The sequence below is a fragment of the Mesoplodon densirostris genome, chromosome 2, assembly GCF_025265405.1.
Source record: "Mesoplodon densirostris isolate mMesDen1 chromosome 2, mMesDen1 primary haplotype, whole genome shotgun sequence".
In the NCBI taxonomy this organism is placed as follows: domain Eukaryota; kingdom Metazoa; phylum Chordata; class Mammalia; order Artiodactyla; family Ziphiidae; genus Mesoplodon; species Mesoplodon densirostris.
Window position 1 is genome coordinate 14,681,838 of NC_082662.1, and position 19,610 is coordinate 14,701,447.

General features: G+C 49.3%; 1 protein-coding gene across 1 annotated transcript in view; it reads left to right on the forward strand.

The window, feature by feature from the left end:
• The window catches only part of IGSF21 (immunoglobin superfamily member 21), a 249,825-nt gene that overhangs the window by 91,596 nt on the left and 138,619 nt on the right, over nt 1-19,610 (forward strand). The window contains exon 2 of the mRNA XM_060080255.1: nt 17,268-17,380. Within this exon, the coding sequence (XP_059936238.1) occupies nt 17,268-17,380 (113 nt within the window). The remainder of the gene's footprint in view (nt 1-17,267; nt 17,381-19,610) is intronic.

Genomic DNA, 19,610 nt, shown 5'->3' on the forward strand with positions numbered 1-19,610 from the left:
CTGGGAGGAAGGGCAAGGGTGCAGAGGGCTGCGTGGGCATGCTGAGGGCAAACTCAGAGGGTCTCTCTGCCCGGAGCTGGCCAAGGGCGGGGATCAGTTCCCCGGGGAAGAAAGGGGTTGACCAGTTGTCCCTTGGGTCTAGGCTTAATATTTTAATGACAACCATAGGTTTTATTTATAATATCCCCCAACTAGAAACCACCTAAATGTCCCTCAATGGTCGAATGGATAAATGAATTGTGGTATTTCATACAACAGAATACTACCCAGGAAACATTTTTTTTAAAAGCATAAACTCCAGATAAAGGCAACACCTAGATGAATGTCAAAAACATTGTACTGAGAAAAAAGTAGCCAGACACAAAAGGGCACCTCTTGCATGATTCTATTTATATAGGAGGGTCAGGAAGAAGCAAAGCTACTCTAGGATGGAAAAACCAGAGTAGAGGTTATCCTTGGGGTTTGGGGGAGTGACTGGAGAGGAGCATGAGGGAACATTTTGGGGTATTGGGAATGGCTTATATTTTCATTTGGATGGTGGTTCATTTGGGTGTGTAGTAAGTAAAAAATGCATCAAGTTGTTTGCTTGAGGTTTTACTGTATCTTACTGTAGTATTTTACTATAAATTATACCTATAAAAAGAAATAGAATTGTTCTAACAGTAGTAACATCCATCATGTATTCAGTGATACGTTAGCTCAGTACATCTATTATCTCCAGCCCTGGGAGGTTGGCATCAGGATTCTTACTTAATAGATAAGAAGACTGATGTGTCAGATTCCAAGAGCGTAGAGTTAGGGAGTGGTAGAGCAAGATTCCAGCCTGTTCTCAGAAAGGTTGGCTGGTTGGGCAGGACTTACCTAATACTTGCCCACAGTAGACTCAGCATTCTTTCATAACTTAAACTAAAACTATCCAGTTGTTGGAGTGTGCCCTGCCTTGTTCCTGAATTCTTGTCCTGGTGGCAAATTGGCCCATGGTCCATGCAACTCTTGTTGAGGGACCCCCTGCCTTTCTGTCCCCTCTAGGAAGCAGAAAACTTGAGACCTGGAGGATGGGAATAAAATGTCTCCTGCTCATCCCACCCTAACCCACTTGCTCCCCACCTAACCCCTCCACTCAATAAGATGTCTACGATCTGTACCTTGGCCTCCAGCAGGAAGAAGTTATATCTTGAGCCAATCAGGTGCAAATAGCCTTCGGTGACAAGCAGGCACTCTTCAACCGAACAGGTGTAATAGACTGATGTTTATCTTGTAGGACGTTTGCATTTATAAAGTATTAACATGAAGACCAGATTGCTTCTCCTGCCAAGCAGGCAGAGCCAGATTAGCAAGGGAGGAAGCGCTGAGTGCTACCCTTTGAGGAAGGAGCCCTTAAGACTCTCACCTTTATGAGCTAGGATTCTTGCTTTGCAGAATAAATCCATTTCACCAAGGGTGACTGTGAAAAAACTTTCTCCTGGGCTTCCCTGGTGGTGCAGTGGCTAAGAATCTGCCTGCCAATGCAGGGGACACGGGTTCGAGCCCTGGTCCGGGAAGATCCCAACAAGATCCCAACAACTACTGAGCCTGGGCTCTAGAGCCTGCGAGCCACAACTACTGAGGCCGCGTGCCACAACTACTGAAGCCTGTGAGCCTAGAGCCCGTGCTCTGCAACAAGAGAAGCCACTGCAATGAGAAGCCTGCGCACCGAAATGAAGAGTAGCCCCCGCTCACCGCAACTAGAGAAAGCCCACACGCGGCAATGAAGACCCAATGCAGCCAAAACTAAATCAATAAAAATAAATAAATTTTTAAAAAACCCAAAACTTTCTCTTAGGATTCTCCTATCACAAAATCAAAAGAGGTTCCAGAGGGCAAGAAAGATGCTCTGATGCAGAGAGTTGATCCATTTGGGTGGAAAAGAGGTTTGGGTGAAAGTCAGATGTTAGACACAGCTGGTGCTGGGGTCATGTTGAGGGAAAATTTTCCAGCAGCCTACACTCCCAGCTTCAGATAGCCGGTCCTGATGTTTGGAGACTCTCTTTGTCTCCTGTGCCTGGGAACTCCTGAGGGCACGTTCATTCCTTCCAGAATTTTGCTTTTCTCCCTTCGCTGCATGTTTCTCAACCTCAGAACTGTTGACATCTGGGGCTGGACGATTCTTGGTTGTGAGGACGTCCTGTACATTGTTGGATGTTTGGCAGCGTCCCTGGACTGTACCCAGTAGAGGCCAGTAGCAGTCCCCACCTCCACCAGTTGTGACAACGAAAAGTGTCTCTAGACACTGCCAAGTATCCCCCTGGGGGGCAAAAATCGTCCCTGGATAAGACCACTCTGCTTTATTGGACTGTTTCTAATGGCTGCTGTAATAGAGATACAATATCTCGCTGGACCAGTAAGGCTGTTACCCTGATAGCTGAGCTGCCCAGCCTGAAGGGTCTAAACTCAGGGGCTTTGATTCTGCAAAATGAGTTCATTCCCTAATTCATCATAGGTAAAACTGTCACATGCGTTTATTTAAAACTGATGCAGATCCAGAGAACAAAGCAACACTTCATTCAGACCATGTCTTAAAATAATAGGTTGAAGGAAACAGAATTGTTACTGAGCAAATTCCGTCTGCAAATTTCCAGACCCTTTGGTGCCGAAGCGAGGAAGTCTCGTCTTCCTTTTGGTTGCCTTTTGGAAGAGAAAAATAAAAGACCAAAAAATTAAGGATTCCTTTATTGTGCCTTTAGCTTCTGAGTCCAGCAATTAATTCTTGTGTGCTAAAGGACTTCTGTGTTTATGAGACATTATTATTTAATGTAGGCCTATGTTACATTGTAATTTTTTTCATTAAGTTGCCTCATTTTACTGATTAAGACCAGTTTTTAACCAAGCTTAGACCATGTTCCTTGAGTAGTAACTATTTTTTCTTCTAAAATATTCCTTCATAACCTCTCACCCATTGTAAATTTTATTCTAAGTCGGAGGAGCCTCCCTGTTGTTCACAAATCTGTCCTGGTTGTGCTGAGTGATGTCAGAGGATGCAGGGCTGCCAGGCCCTCCGTGCACTTTGCTTCAAAAATCTCCGTAGAGGACACAAACAACATCGACTAGGAGATGGTGACTTCTCAGCCTCCGTGCTCTTGAGGCTGATCTGAAACAGATGAAAAAGAAACATGGGTCATCGGCCCCAAAGCTTTCTAGCAAACTCCTTAAAGGAGTCTTGCTGGTAAAAGAGGACTGAGGGTGTGGAGAAGTGGAGCAGTCAAGGCAGGGGGGTGATGGCCAGGATCCCTGTGTCAGCACTATCCCCATATGCCAGGCACTGCCCTGGGCCCCTTGCCTGGGCCATCTCCCTCCCTTTCCCCCACCCCTTCTAGCACTAAGAAGTAAGGACAATTATCCCCATTTGGCAGTTGGAAACTGAGGCTCAGAGCAATGAAACAACTTAGTGCTGCAGAGGTGGCCTGTGGCAGAGTCAGAAGCTGTCCCAGGTCTGTCTGGTTCCCAAGCCCAAGGTCCTAACCTCTCGGCACCGGTGGTCCCTGACAATATCCTCATGCAAAGAAGGAGGCCTTCCCAATTGTGCTCTTCAGATCGCTTTCCCCTCTATTGTCTCATCTTGCATCACCATTACTCTCAGTAATAATCACCATGAACCCCTTTTTCAGATGAGATGACTGAGGCCCAGAGAAGGAGAGGGACTTGCCCTCTGTGTCCTTGGCAGAACGAGAGCTAGACCTGGGTTTTTGGTTTCAAGGTCTGGAGCTATTTCCTTTTCCTCCTGCACCACCTGTGGCTTCCCTGTGGTTGGCTGCACAGCCAGCCCTGACCTGGTGGCCCTGGACCAGTGAGGGCACTACAGAGACAGCCGTGTCTGGTCGGGCATCTCATGGGCATCCTGTATCCCATCAGTCTCTCATCCTTCTTCCCTTCTGGCAGTTCCAGCTGTTCTTTGGATGCTGGACTGACCCAGAGATAAAGAAATGATGATTCCCCTCACCAACCCCCAAAGACACCGAGAAAGTTCTAGAGGGTGATGGCAAGCTATCAGATGAAAGGTCACGGGAGAAAAGACAATGGTGTGATATGCTTCAGGAGACCTGAATCCTGCTCTTAAATTGCTGATTAATTGTCTTTGTGACCTCGGCCAAGGCCGTTCCTTTCCCTGGGCCTCAGTTTACCATCTTTGTAACAAAAAGATTTCAATTCGAGATCATAAAAGCCACTTCCCTGTGATCCTCTGTGATGGAGAACTGTGGTTTGGGAATCCAACTCAGTGACAGTATAGCCGGACTCACTGATTAATTTCTCTACTTATTCATTTATCTGCCTGTTCACTTTTTTTTCATGAAGAACCTACTGAGTACCTCCTATGTGCAATATGTTAATGGAAAGCATTAGTAGAATAACTGCTGTAACAAATCACTTTAAAATCTCAGTGGTTTTGTTTTAAATAATTTGTGTTTATTGTATAAAATATCTTTAGTATAAAAATTATTTTATAATTAACACAATAGCATTTTATTTCTCACTCATATTACTGTCTGTCAGGGGCTGTAGGAGGACATTACTCCATACTGTCATTCAAATACCCAGGTTTTTCCATCTTCTGGCTCTGTCCTAGCCCAGGTCCATCCAGGCAACAGATATAGAGAGAGGGTGTGGAGGATGGCACAGGAGGTTTCTAGGGGTCAGGCCTGGAAGCCATATTCCCCTACCAGGATTTAGTCACATGACCCCACCAAATTGCAAAGGAGGCTGGGAAATGTAGTCCAGCTGAATCCCTGGGAGGAAAAGAAAAAAAATGGGGTTTGGGGAGCATATAGCACAGAGCAGCACTGTGTACAAGCATAGCAAAGACACCTTCAGACCCCAATGTGAACTTGGACAAAGGAGCCTGGGACAAGCTGGTCCAGCTGGAGACTTGACTGGCAGGTCCCGCATCAGCATCCTGCAGGAGCCTATGCACTTGGCCCTGTTGTCAGCCCAGGGCATGCTGCCTAATGAAGCATTTCCCAAGTCCCATCACATTCCCTTGCCTACATCTCAGAGGCAAGAGGAATGACTGAACAAGCCCTGCCCTTCTCTGGCCTCAGTGTCTCCCATCCATGAACTGGGCAGAAAACCGACCGACCCTGGCTCTCCGGAGAATCAATCAGAGAAGCATCAGGTGTCTTCAAAGGGCCACAGAACAGCCTTCCCAAACCTTCTTATTAATAGTAGAACCACAACACTATCAATAATGAAACACAAATTAATAATAAATAAACAAACTAATGATAAATAATACATATGTCGTGAATAATACATTAATACTACAAGGCTTTTGAGCATCTATTGCCTCTGACAGAGGGGAATTTGATTAGCTGGCTGGAGAACACAGAGGGGGAATATTTCAGAAGAGTCTGGGAGGTTGGGACAGGGGTTGGACACCTGAAAGTGGCAGGCGCGTCTCCCTGCAGAGGTGTAAAATGTTTTAGGTCTTTGGTGACCCAGAACTGACCTGACCTTCTGCTGGGGGAGGTGAGAACCAGGAGTCTGAGTGTGGGGCCTTCCTGTCTAGATATCTTTCCATGGTTCAAATTAGAGTGGAAATCCATAACCCAATAAAGCAAAAAAACAAAGAAACCTTCCAGCCCCAACAGAATTTGATGTTGTTGCTAAGGCGAGGCCAGCCATCCATTCATTCATTCAATAAATATGTCTTCAGTACCGACAGCATGGCCAGCATGCAGTTACTGAGTCATGTTTTTGGCACTCCAGGAGCTCATAATTCACGATGTTGGGAGACAGACTGGCAAAATAAAGGGTCACCCCATGCAACGTGTTAGGGTTATTTTAGCTGCCATGAGAGGGGCACTTAACCATGATTTGGGGGTTCTGGGTGCAGGGTAGGTGAAGTCAGGGTGTATGTTGGGCAGCCTCTAAAGTAAGTGATGTCTAAACTAAGACCTAAAGAGTATATCAAAGCGATGGGGTAAAGTGATGGTAGGTGTTCAAGGCAAAAGGATGGCAGGTGCCAGGACCCAGTAGCCAGACAAAGCATATTTAAGGAGCTCTAAGGAATTCAGGATGACTGAGGCTCAGCATGCAAAAGGCAGAGGGACAAGAGGCAAGCCATGAGTGTAGGGGAAGGGGTTTGGACTTCATTCCAAAGGCAGTGAGGAGACAAAGGAGGATTTGGATCTGAGATGTGACATCAGCGCGCTGGGCTGCAGCCTAATCCACACTGCTCCAGGGCTACACGGTTCACCAAGCCCTGTCCCATGCAGTGCTCATGTGTTGGCTCATTCATTACTTCATGCATGCAGCACACAGGCTGAGCACCCACCACGTGCCAAATACCCTACAGGGATGAATGCCAGGCCCCTGACCTTAAGAAGCTCCCAGCCTGATTGCAGAGACATACACAAAGAACCATACGTTATATTACAAAGCGATGTGGACTGGGTATGACTGAGATGTTTACAGGGGGCTGTGTGCTTATAAGAGAGAGTGTCAGACTCATGGAAATCAAGGAGGGGGTGATTGTGGCATTGAACCTGGAAGGACGTGTACAAATTTCCCTAGGTGAACTCAGAGCAAAAGGGCATTGCAGGAAGAGGAAATGGCACAGGCAAAAAGAAGAATCTGAGGGTATCTGGGAGGGCTGGTGGATGGGTAGTGCAAACGCAGTGAAAGACTGATTGAGTTGGAAAGGCTGAGAGAGACCAGATCATTAGGGGCCCGGTTGTCCATGACAGAAGCTGAACTTGATCCTGAATTGGAAGGCAATGGGGTGGGGAAATTGCATGGCCTTAACCAGAGAGGTGGCGTCATCATATTTGCATTTCAGAAATATCACTGTGACTCCAATGCTGTGGGTGAATTGGAGGGACAAAGCCTGAGGGTTGGGAACAGCAAGGTGGCTGTGCAGGGTCCTGGTGGGGATTTAAGGGCCCGAACCAAGGCAGGGTTGGTGCAGGGCAGTCACAGTCCTGAGAGCTATTGGAGAGGAAGAATTGATCCATCTTAGAGACAGATGAGCTAGTAACCTCCCCTCTTTGCTCAGAAGCTTTCTTTTCTGAAAAGGCCCCCCTCTATCCTCTGCCCCACCTCTTGCCCCCATTTCTGCTAACAAGGAGGTGACGGCTGGGAGCACCTGTTAGCCCAGCATGGAAGGGTGTATTTCACAGAACCCTCTATACCTGCCTGAAAGATATGGCTGCAGTAATTGGTTGTTGTAATAATATTTATTATTGTAGTAAGTACACGACGCGGGGTGCCCAGGGAGGCTGTCATACCACGCTCTGGTATTTATCTTCATGAGATGCGGTGACCTCTTTTCTTCCTGAGTGGTGGTGCATGGAGCTCCTGTTATCACGTGGAGATAAATCCGAGCCCCACAGAAAGGGGAGGGTGGCATGAGGAATTTATGTGACCCTGACTCCCACGGTCCAGCAGGTGGAACAAAGCTGGTGGAGCTGCTGCTACCACCTGACTGTCTGTCTGCCCCAGGTCAAGTCTTGGTGTGGTCCAAGCTGGTTCTCCCAGGGAAGAGGGGTCCTTGAGTTCTCCGCACCACTTCTACACTCTCAGACACAGAAGAGGGTGAGACACTGTTCCTGTCCTCAGGGAGCTCCTAGTCTGATGGCAGAAACAGCCCTGCCCTCTGTTAGAAAGACGGTGGTCCACTGCTTTTGATTCTTCTCTAGTTACTTTGTATCAACAAGTGATAACTTGGGTGACACAAGATAGGCACTTCTGGGCTAAGGGAACTGTCCAGAGCTGGGTTCAGATGTCAGGGATGTGATGGGACAAAGTTATCCATCCAGCCTCAGGTCTCTCACAGTCCCAGAAAGGGTCTCAGACACACCTCTCTGGCCTTCCTGGGATCCTCTGCTGGCTTTGAACTTGAAAATGGCCCCAACCACAGTCATTCTGCTGCTCCCTTGTGGAAGGGCTGTGTCTTGCTGGTCTAACCTAGTGTGTGATCCCACTACACCCCAAGCAAGAACTGAATCACTTTGCTGTACAGCAGAAATTAACACAACATTGTAGATCAACTATACTTCAAAAAAAAAAAAAAAAAAAAACAGAATCAAAGGACCTGCTTGCCAAGCCTGGTTCTGTGTGATCACAAGGAAGTCATTCTGTATCTCTGAGCCTCAGTCTCCTCACCTCTAAAATGGGGACACTATCCCCCAGGGTTGCAATGGTGATCAATGAGATAATAATTATAGATAGTCTTCGAAAGTTACCAAACACTGACCACATGTTCATTTGCTCATTTTTTTCGTTCATTTAGTACATATTTATTTTTTTAAATATTTATTTATTTATTGGCTGCATCGGGTCTTAGTTGCAGTGCGTAGGCTCTGTAGTTGTGGCGTGCAGGCTCCAGAGCACATGGGCTCAGTAGTTGTGGCATGCAGGCTTAGTTGCCCTGCAGCATGTGGGATCTTAGTTCCCTGACCAGGGATCGAACCAGCATCCTCTGCATTGCAAGATGGATTCTTAACCACTGGATCACAAGGGAAGTCCCTAATACATATTTATTGAGCTATTATTAAGTGCCAGGACCTGTTCTAATTTCTAAGAGATAAAGTAGTGATTAAAACCCACAAACTCAAGGACTTCTGGCTAGGGTGAGATAAACAACCTCCCTTTATCTTCCATTAATTCAACTATGAGACCTGGACAGAATGTATGGACACCTATTTGAAAAATCTGATATGTAAATACTAGCAGGCAGTTTGGGGAAGAACATCAGAATTAAAAGAACTACTAAAAGAATTAATATAAACAAGACCCAAAGTCTCACAAAGTCATACTTAAAACGTTCAAGATACAAACTAAAATCACACGACATATAAAGAACCACGAAAATCTCAACTCACAAGGGGAAAGACAATCAATAGACTCCAATGATGAGATTGACACCTACGCTGGAATTATCTAACAAGGACTTTAAAGTAACAAAAATACTTGAACAAACAATCACAAATCATCTTGAAAAAAATAATAGACTCAGCAAAGAAATAAAGGCTATAAAGGAGAACCAAATGGAAATTTTAGAAATGAAAAATACAATAACTGAAACTTAAAAACTGACTGGATTGACTCAGTAGCAGAATAGAGATGACAGGAAAGAGTCAGTGAACTTGAAATAGATCAGTAGAAATTATCCAATCTGAACAACAGGAAAAAGAAAAAGTTTGAAACACTCACATATATTCACACACAAAGCCTCTGCTCTCATGGAGCTTGCAACCCAGTTGGGTATGGGAGTGGGGGCAGGGGTAGATATATCAGCAGACAATAAACAAACATGTATCAGGCAGTAATAAATATTTTAAAAAGAATAAAGCAGGGTAAAGAGTTCGAGAATCACTATGATGCTGTTTTATATAGATAGGATAATTAGAAAAGGTCTCTCCACAGCAGAGGCATTTGAGCAGAGAAAGAATTGAGGCCTTGAGCCAATTCAAGTGGGTGTCTGGGGAGAGATTGTTCTGGGAGGTGGGAGCAGCTGGTGCAAAGGCCCTGAGGTGGGGATGTGTTCAGAGTATTCAGGGATCAGCAGGGCTCATTGTGTGTGGGTGGAGTAAATGAGGGAGAGGGTGAGGCGAGATGACATCAGAGGGGTGGGCAGGGACACAGGTGAGTGTGGGTGGACCATCTAGGAGGCAGGGCACCAGACCAGCAGTAAACGGTGGCTGGGCCCAGGGAGGTAGTGTAGAGTTCAATTCTGGATTTATTCTGTAGAGCCTGGGGGCCTTGCTGGTGTTCCCTGAACTGGGGAGAAGGAGGGGGACACATCACTTCAGTTTTGGACCTGTTCATTTGGGAGGCCAAAGGACATCCACGTGGTGCCTCAAGCAGTCACGTGGTGCTCTGTGTTAGGGGTTCCTAACCCATCTGCTACAAGCTACCTGGTTACCTCTGCTGGTGGGGAGGCTACCGGGAGAAGCGAGGGAGACAGGACCCCAGCTCAGCCCAGGGTTCCCAGGAGAAGCAGGATGTCGCTCCGATGCAGCAGCGGCCTCTGTGCCCTGATTCTGGGCCTTGAAGCTCTGGCAGTCACCCGGCTCGGGTGAACGCCCACCTTCCTGCCCCCCGGGCCCTGCTGGTTCAGCCCGTGCTGCTGTCCCTGGATTCCGCTGCCTGTGGTCTTTGCTCTGCCCCTGAGCTGTCTGCTGACTCACTCCTTAGGTCCCATGTCCTACCATCCTTGATGGGGCAGCCACTCAGCACCCAGTGGTGACTTCCTCTGTCGGACGGAGTTCTGCCTGACCTCTGTGAGGAGGCTTAGAGGACACTCTGCAGGAGCACCAACATCGATCCAGGTGGATGTGGTCAAAGAGGCAGGTTCAGAAGGCACCTGGGGTCACGGCAGCCCTGAGCTTGGGCTGCACCACAGGGAAGAGGTGCTTCTGAGAAGGCCCTCCTGGGAACACCACCCACTCTAACTATAGAACAGTCTAGAGGATGGGCAGAATTAATATGTTTCTTTATTCAACACATGCTCGGATCTGGGCACTGTTCTAGGCACACAAGTAACATGGCAAATAGAAAGAGTTAGTGGCCTTGTGTACTGAGAATGTACAATGAACACATCGTTACAAGTAATTTTCAGTGTCCTAAGTGGTAGGAAGGGAGGGGTATGTGGGGAACTGTGATAACCTGGGGAGTCCAGGATCATTTTCTTGAGGAAGTGAGATTTCCATGAATCCCTGAAGGATGAGCAGAGTTACCCAAGCAAAGAGTAAGGGCTTGAGAAAGAGGGGGCAGCCTGTGCTGGGGCCCAGAGGGGAGACAGAGGCTGCGCATGAGGAAGAGCAGAACACAGCAGGACCTGGATAGTGGGGAGAGCCCAGCCTGGGCCAGATCACCCCAGAGAGCACCTGCACCTCTTTCTGTGGAGCAGTGAGAAGCTCTGAAGGCCCGTATGAAGGCCATGGCATGCCTTTTAGAGAAAGCCCTCCGGCTGCTGGTGGAAGATGATGGAAGGGCATCCATGGGTGCAGGAAGCCCAAGACAAATCCTAATCTCACAAGTTACCTCCTTAAGTAGCACCATCATCTACTGAACACCCACGAGGAGGCAAGTACCAGTGGGGAAGGCAGCATTTACTCTCACGAATCCTTACAGTGGGGAGGGATTGTTACCCTTACCTTCTGATTGAAATAGGTGAAGAGGTCTAGTGGTTTAGCCATCGTGGACCATGGTGGGATTGTAACTATGGTGACCAACTTGTTTTGGTTTGCCAGGGACTTTCTAGTTTTCACACTGAAAGCACCTGTCCCAGGAAACCCCTTGGTCCCAGGGGAGACTGAGACACCTGGTCACCCTAGTATAACTCATGCCTCTTTTCACTACCTGTACCCCTCCCATGGAAACCCTCTCTGACTCCCGTCTAGCCTGGGGCCAAACATGAGCCAGCACTCTAGAAACATCCTCCCTGAGCTGGAAGAAGCGAAAGGAGTGATGCTGGGATATTGCAAAGGGAGTTTCCAGATAGAGGAACTATTTGTCATCACCACACTGGGAGGTGCCTGGTTCCTAAATATTGCCTGCGATTTTGCTAAAGGTACCTTAACAGGAGTGGTGTAACTGCTTTCAGAGATAGAGGGGGACAGTGATGGCCCCATTCAGGGTAATGAGCTGCTTAGTTAAGGTGAATCTGTTTCCACTCCGGATCCAGCTTCTTGATAGGGTGCTTGGTGGGGGCGGGGGGAGGGCTTATGCATGGAGGCTGATGGGTGGCAAATTTAAGGCCGAGAAAGACAGAGCTCCATCTTTAGCTGGTGGCTGATTCATTGACAGGTTCACTTCTTGGAGAAATGGCGTTGAGTTGTATAGGCAACGATGGCGTCAGGATTCAGGCTCAGTTAACATCTGACATGGGGTTGATCAGAGCTGGAAGACCCCGAAAATGCAGTTCACCCCTCATTTTGCAGATGTGAAAACTGAGGCTCAGAGAGAGGGGCAACCTGCCTGAGGTGCCAGAACTGGTTGACAGCACAGCTGAGCCCACAACTCATGTTTCTTGTGCTCTTTGGACTGGATTCACTGACTCCTGGCTGGTGGATGAGCCCATCTCTCCTCACCCCTGCCTGCTCAGCGGCCCCTTCTCACCAGCCCAGGGGCTTGATTCAGGGAACCTGGCAGAATGGGGCTTTTTGGATCTCCTCCCTTTGGTTTTCTGTCCTCTGCTTTGCAGAGAGGATTTCTGGTGGGTATTCTGGCTCTGATCCCAGTCCAGATGGGATGTCTGGCTGAGCTGGACATTTCTGAATCTCCTACTCCTTGACCAGCTTCCAATGTCAGACCCCACTCTTCCCACTTCTGTCCCAGGACCGTCCTTCCTCAACTGGACAGTGGGGACTGGGAGGAAATCAGGGGACTGGGAGACGAGGAAGCATGGGGATGCCTCACCCTGCTCAGGGGTGCCCCCTTGTGGTCAGGGTTCGTGATGCACAAACTCCTAGAACATGCTTCACCATGTTGGACCCTGTGATCGTTCCCACGACTACATTACCCATGGGGAAACGGAGTCCCATGGAGGCCACATAACTTGCCCAGGTCAAGACTGAGTGGTGGGGCTAGTAACTTGAACCAGATAACCGACTTCAGATTTGTTGGAAGCATGTGGGTGGGAGAAGCAAGGAAAGTGAGGGGGAGGGTATTTTCAGAGAAAGAACCAACACGGAATCTTCGGAAGGTGATGGGATTTTGTGAAAAAGGAGCTGGAGGAATGTTAGACCTAGAGGAGAACATTCCCTGTGTTTTTCTTTTGCAAAAAACTCCTTGGTCATGAACTCTTGTTATCCCCTCTCCTGTGTGTCTGTTTCTGGGAAGGTGAGTTCTCACCTGTGATCCAGGTGTTGACTCGGGCTGATGCAATCCTTGCCTGGTACATATGTCAGAAAATCACCCTACCACCTGCTTCTCCCTCCCTCTCCCGTCCAGTGATTCTACCTCCAAACCCAAGACCTAGAGTTCATGTATTGCCTGAGGCTTGTCCTGGCCTTGGGTAGGAAAGGTCCAGGGATCCCACAGTTCCCTGCGAGGCTCTCGAGCCTGGAGGGAGTGGGGTCTCCCCTCTGCCCCCATCCCTCACTGGGACCTGATCTCAGCCCGGACCTCTGTGTCTGCAGTCTCCATCTCTCCATCATCATCTGCCCCATCTGAGAGCCAGGCCTCTGATGAAGATACAGTCAATGCACGGCCAATGGCAGGCAACCCCCAGAATCCTCACATGACCTCAGCAAGTCCCGTGACTCTGCTCCGGCAGTAGGAAACGTGGTGGACGGCTTGGCCTCACTCGAACTCGGACAGATCTGGGTTCAAATCCCGGCTTTGCTGCTTACATGGCAGCAGTATTGAGCCAGGCCCTTCACCCCGATGAACTGCCATTCCTCCTTTGTGACAGAAATATTCACAGGGTGACATGAGCACTGAGATTGCCCGCCCAGAAGAAAGCTCAAAAAAGCAGCACTCATATTCTTATTTTAATACTCTACTGATATTAATGAAACTCACATCCCAGAAGGAGAGGCAGATGTGCAAACAGACAATTATACTCCAGTGCGACACATGCAGTAATCGCAGCATCTTACGAGGAAGGCACGCGCAGGCTGTTCCAAGAGCCGATGGAAAAATGGGAGTGAAAATTCTGGGAAAACTAGAAAGTGCCATGCGCCCACGGAGGAGGTTTTAGTCCTTAAAGCTGAGGTCTCCTGCCGGCTCTGCGGCCTGGCACGCGCCCCCCCGCCACCCCTCCCAGGGGAGCTGAGAAGAGGAGAGACCTCAGCTCAGAGTGATTCACCCCCATCTCCCTCCCTCTGTGACTTCAAGTAAGGGGACCTCGGGAATGAGAGACACAGTCACTTCCCAAGAGAGGTGTTTCCTAGTGTTTGTTCCAAAGGACTCTAGCAAGGTGGGAACTAGGAAGTGGCAAATGAGGCTCAGGGTCCTGCAGTGGGAGTGAGTGCCTCCTTAAACCTGGCACCCTAGGCATCTCGCTTGCCCCACCCTCATGCTGGCCCTGGTTCTAATCCTACAATGGGCTCCAGAGTGTACAATGTTACAAAAAAGTTTCCCACCACCGCTCAAGTTTGGAGAATCACAAGCACACTCCAGCTTCAGGGCCTTTGCACATGTGGCGTCTTCCCTCTGGAATTCTCTCCCTCTAGAGTCACACACGGCTCACACTTCCCTTTATTCTGGCCCTTTCAAGGGAACCTCCTGGGTCGTGCCCTGTCCAGAGCAACCCCTCCCCCATTACTCTCCTTTGCTTTATGCTGATTGGCTTTTCTTAATTACACTCATCACCACCTGACATATTTCCCATCGCTTGTTCCTTTGATTATCGTCTCCTCTGCTGGACCATCGGCTGCAAAGAGCAGGGCCTGCCTGTTTACACTGTTGTATCCCTAGTGCCTGGAACAGTACCTGGTACCGAATAGATTCTCAATAATTTTTCCGGAAGAAGGCAAGACAGATAGAAGGAAGGAGAGAAAATTTCTGAGACATTTTGAAAGGAAGGACCATGTTTAATTTTGTTTAAACCAAAGTTTCTCACACTTAGTTGATAATAGAAATCTTGTTGCCTGATACGTCTATTAGCAGCTCATTCTCTAAACAAGCCAGAAAATGCTGTCTTAAGGGGTCAGAAACACCCTCATGCCCCCACCTTTTAATTCTCCTCTTCCGGTATTCCAAGGACCTCCTCTCTCTGCTATGCAGTGGGCTTCCTCTGCTCTCGCCCAGGCCTGGCCCTGTGAAGCCTGTGCCCCAGACACCTGCTACACCTGTTGGTGCTCCCAGCACGACCACCAGTCACCAGAGTTTCCACCATTTCCTCCAGTGCCTACCAGACTCACACCTGTGATTCCCTCAGGGCTTGCCAAGAAACGGTGACCCTGCAAGCTGGCATCCCGCCCTGGCCCGCCTCACATACATGCACCATCTGCACCCGCCTTGGGCTGGTTGGAAGATTTATACAACTGAAAATGTGTCCTTCCCATCTCCTTCTGGTGGGAGGGGCCGTTCTCCGTTCTTGAGCTCCTCAGCCATCTGGACGGATGATGCTCATCTCAGCTGTAGCTCCAAAGGTGAGACACGCCTCCCAGCCCTGCTGGAAATGTGGGCGGCGGCAGGGGGGTCATCGCAAGGCTGGGAACTGTAGCAGAGGGGATCAGGTCCTGGTCTCCTGCCATGGTCCCCCAGCAACAAACTCCCATCCTTCCCAGGGCTGGATGGGAAATGTTTGCTGGCCCATTCTCACCTCTTCCCTCCTTAGCTGTGTGTAGCATGGTGGGCATAACTGATCCAGAAGGTCTGGGTTTGAATCCCAGCTCTGCCACTTACAGCTGTGTGATCTTGGCAGGTTACTTCGCCTCTCTGTTTCCCCATGGAAAGTCGGAATAATACTAGTTCCTCTCTCCTAGGATTGTTGTGAAAATTAAGTGAGTGAGTGTGTATTAAGCACGGAGCCCAGTGTCTGGCACAGTGGGCGCCGTGGAAATGTGAGCCATTATTACTATTTCACACTTGACTTGGCTTTCCCCAGCGTCCCCCCCTCCCATTGGGGTTCATCCCCCTGCAGGTGGCTTCCTTGTTTGTCATGGTTTGGCACTGGCTGGGCTTGGGGACTTCTCTGATCATCCAGGCTGGGCCAGGTTTCCCCTCTCCCCTCCCCCAGTCCCTCCGTAATCCTACCATTACTTTCGCCGGCTTAGTGTGATTGTGTGGTGAATCTGTCCCTCTGCTGTACGCTCCTGGAGGGCAGGGCAATGCTCAAGCCATCCTGCTTCCTGCCCGGGGCCCACTCAGAACAGGTGGGAGCAAACTCTGGGGCAGAATGAATGAGGAGAGGAGGGGGCCGAAGATGGGTCCTTCCTTCTTGTTAGCTTGGTCACTGCTCTCACAGGCCATGTGTTTTCTGTGGGGCTCCCTGCAAGCCTGACCTCCGGTCTAAGCTAGAGTCCCCCTGGGGGTGAGCCCCGAGTTTACCCCCTTACCCTGGGTATTGGGATCTGAAGCCTTGGACCACACAGGTCAAGTCTGCCTCCAGCTTCCAAATTGATCCCCTCTAGGTTGATTCTTTTTTCTTTCTTTCTTTCTTCTTTTTCCATAGAGTGTTGTAACCATTAAGTTCCAGGCAGGGGTCAGACCCCTGGGCTCCGTCTGCTTAGGTTGCCTGCACAGCTGAAATCCCCACATCCATTCTGGCTAGTTTTCTCATTAAGACGATCAGACTGGATTGATCCATTAGATCAATGGCTGGACATCAGCCAGCAGGAAGCCAATCCAATGAGCCTGGATGATCAGCCCAAGAATGAGGTCCCCAATTGAGCTGGAGTGGGCACCACGCCCTGAGGATGGGGCTCTGGGAGGCAGAGGGGGTGGGCCAGAGGACTCAGCAGGCTGGACTTTGGTGTGAAGGCATCAGTGTTGCCCAGGGCATATCTATCAGGAGAAGAGCCCCAGCTCCTGGGAGCTGGGCAGGGATTCCGGGGACAGCAGGTGGGTGAGAAGCATCACCTGTGCTTGCAGACAATTGAGACTCCTTCCCAGGCAGTCAGCCCGTTATTACCCCCCACACACCACCACCATCACCACCGCCATGGCCCTGGGTTGGAACTGCATCTCCTTTTGGGCGGCAGGGTGTGCTTGATGGGAGATTTGGGGGTTCAGTAAGCAAACACCAGTTTCCCAGTTCTCTCTTCCCTTCTCACCAGGAGTAATTTTGTGAGGCTGGGAATGGAGGGGTATGGGTGCCTAGAACCCATGTTCCAGGGACCCTGGCTGCGTGAGATGCTGATGGGGTTTAAGGGATGGCTAAGCACCCATATTCAGATACATTTGGAAGCACTAGATTAAATGCATTTCAGCATGTACATTTCCTACAAAGCTTATGCACATTGCAACTTTGTAAAAGCGGGGATGGAGGTGCATTGTCAGACCACAGACCCTTTTCTCTGGGATATCTTGTAGACATACATTGAGGCACTTCCTCCAGGTGCCAACCGGTCCTACTTTCATGGGACAGTTCATCCCAAGAAGTGTTTTCAGGATGGGAGGGATCCATGGGAGCCAGGAAGTTTCGCAAAAAGAGAGGCATCAATGAGAAGGTAGAAGAGGGTGATGAGCTCCACTCAGGCCCACCATCACCATTCACATAGACCACAGTGCGAACAGCGCCCCCTACAGTCGTGCCGGCTCCTTCCCCCACCCCACCTGTCAGCCCAACCCTCCAGATCGGCTCATGCCCTCACCACCCCATCTCCTTTCTTCCATAGGCTACTTGACTGTCAACATTGAGCCTCTCCCACCCGTGGTGGCTGGTGATGCTGTGACCTTGAAGTGTAACTTCAAGACAGATGGCCGCATGCGTGAGATCGTGTGGTACCGGGTAAGTCACCCCCACTGTCCCCTCTGTACATATGGCCAGGGCTGAGGGTAGAGTCCCCAGAGCCTCTCTGGAGACCCTCACGGGTTTGGCTATGTACTGAGCCCTAACCAGCCCTGAGCTGTCCTGTGCTCTCTGCCAGGTCCCCATCCTCTGCTGAAACCCCCCTGGAAGATCCTTTTGCCCAGCCTTCTCTTCTGCCCTCAGTATCTATCTCGTTCTGGCATCTTTTGTGTCGCTAACATGCCCTTATGTTCAGGAAACCCCAATAGTACCTAGTATTAGTTACTAAGAATGCTGCAGGCCCTGGTTACAGTGTAACTAAAGAGAACCGAAGGGTGGCATTTGGGGCATGAGGATTTGGGTAATGTTTTTCGCAGGGAAGAGAGAAGAGGACAGCTTCCTGCCTTCTTAAAAATCAAATTACAGACATAGTCTGCCTTCTAATCCGATTACACATAGGACTAGTCCACGTGTCTGGCACCCCAAGGTCTAAGGAGGTCTGAGATGGGATGTTGATAAAGATGAGCAGATGTCCACCTGCCCGAGGCCCAGGTGTTGGCAACAGGAGAACCAGCTTTGGGTCATGGAAACAAGTGTTGGCCTTTTTAGCCACCAGTAGACATTTCTATGTGTCTGGACTGGGCATCCCAGCCTGGTCTCCCTTTGCCACAAGGGAGTCAGGGCTGGCTGGGCTCAGGAGAAGGTCCAGTTGGCATTGACTTTCTTGCCGTGCCCTACTCAGGTTTGCACAGAGCAAGGTACCGCCATCTGGGGGACGGGTTAGGCAGAGAGTTCCTCTTCCGTGAGCTACAACAGGGGGTGGCAAAATTTTTCGGTGAGGCCCAGATAGTAAATATTTTCCTCTCTGGGGACCATATGGTCTCTGTCGCAACTACCCAGCTCTGTTACAGTGTGAAAACAGCCACAGACAATGTGCCAATGGAAGGGCATGGCGGGTCTCCCATAAAATTTTATTCATGGACACTTGAATTTCATGTAATTTTCACATGTCACAAAATCGACTTCTCCTTTTTAATTTTTTCAACCACTGAAAAAGGTAAAAAAACGTTCTTGGCTCATGGGTCATACAGAAACAGGCTGTAGGCTGATTTGGTCCACCAGCCTTAGTCTGCCGGCCCCTGATCTAAAACCAGCACTTCCCTAAGCTTTGTAAGTTGTGTTGCCCTTTCTTCAAGTGAAACCAATGAGTGACACAGTCAAGTGTAACTGCTCTGAAAGGAGCGTGGAAATAGGGGGTGAGGAGTGGGGAGAGGAGGTGGAAGGTGGGGGGTTGGGTGGGCGCAGCTTGGTGTTGAGGCATCTAGAACTGGTTCCTTTGCTCCTTCAAGCTATTGCCTTCCCCACGGTGCAGTGCAAGGAAACCCAGTGTTAGAGGAACCTGCTGGGGAGCACTCACCATTCAATGCCTTGACTCGGAACCGGGCTCCCTCCTTGCTGTTGGTCCAGTCTTGCTTTGAACCATCCTGTAGTTACTGTTCCTTCTTGCTTTCTTGGTCTTTGATTCATCATTTGCTGGTCGCTGCTATTTTGCTGGGTGCGGTGACCTGGGTTCCTTTTAACCCCCATCATTGTTCCCCATCTTAGCATTGTAGCCCCTCCTACTTAGAATCACCTCCGACATTTGGATTCCCACAGGGCCCCAGCTTTAGAAGAGGTTTCCATCCTGGATAAATCAATGGGCCTAGAGAAAGTCAAGGCATATGTTAAATAGTGCCATGAACTGAATCACTAAGAGGTGTATATACACGATATGGGAACTGCTTGGCTGACACACACTGTGAGCGTCTCATTAGCACCTGGCAGAAGGACTGGGATAAATTAACTCCAGCTCACTGCTGAGGATGGTCCTGCGTCTCTTCCTCAGCCTTGAGTGAGGGGTAGTGAGAGACCTGCTGAGAGAAATACAGACACCCAATGGGAACAGTTAATAGGAGTGAAGATGGGAGGGAGATTGGAAACAGGAAAATACCAATAGGCATCTCATTGCCTTCCCATCCTTTGAAGCAACTATCTTCACTCTTGTTTGAAATCAAATGTTCCCGCATCAGTAGTGAAAATCTCCCTGCAGAAGTAGCTACCAGGGTTGGGGTAACAGCAGTGCCAGACCGAGGTGTAGGAAACCAAGAGCAGGCTTCCACATGGCTCACGTCTGTGTCCTCTGAAGACCAGGCACATGGCTGGGGCAAGACGAGATGCCTAGCTTCCAGTG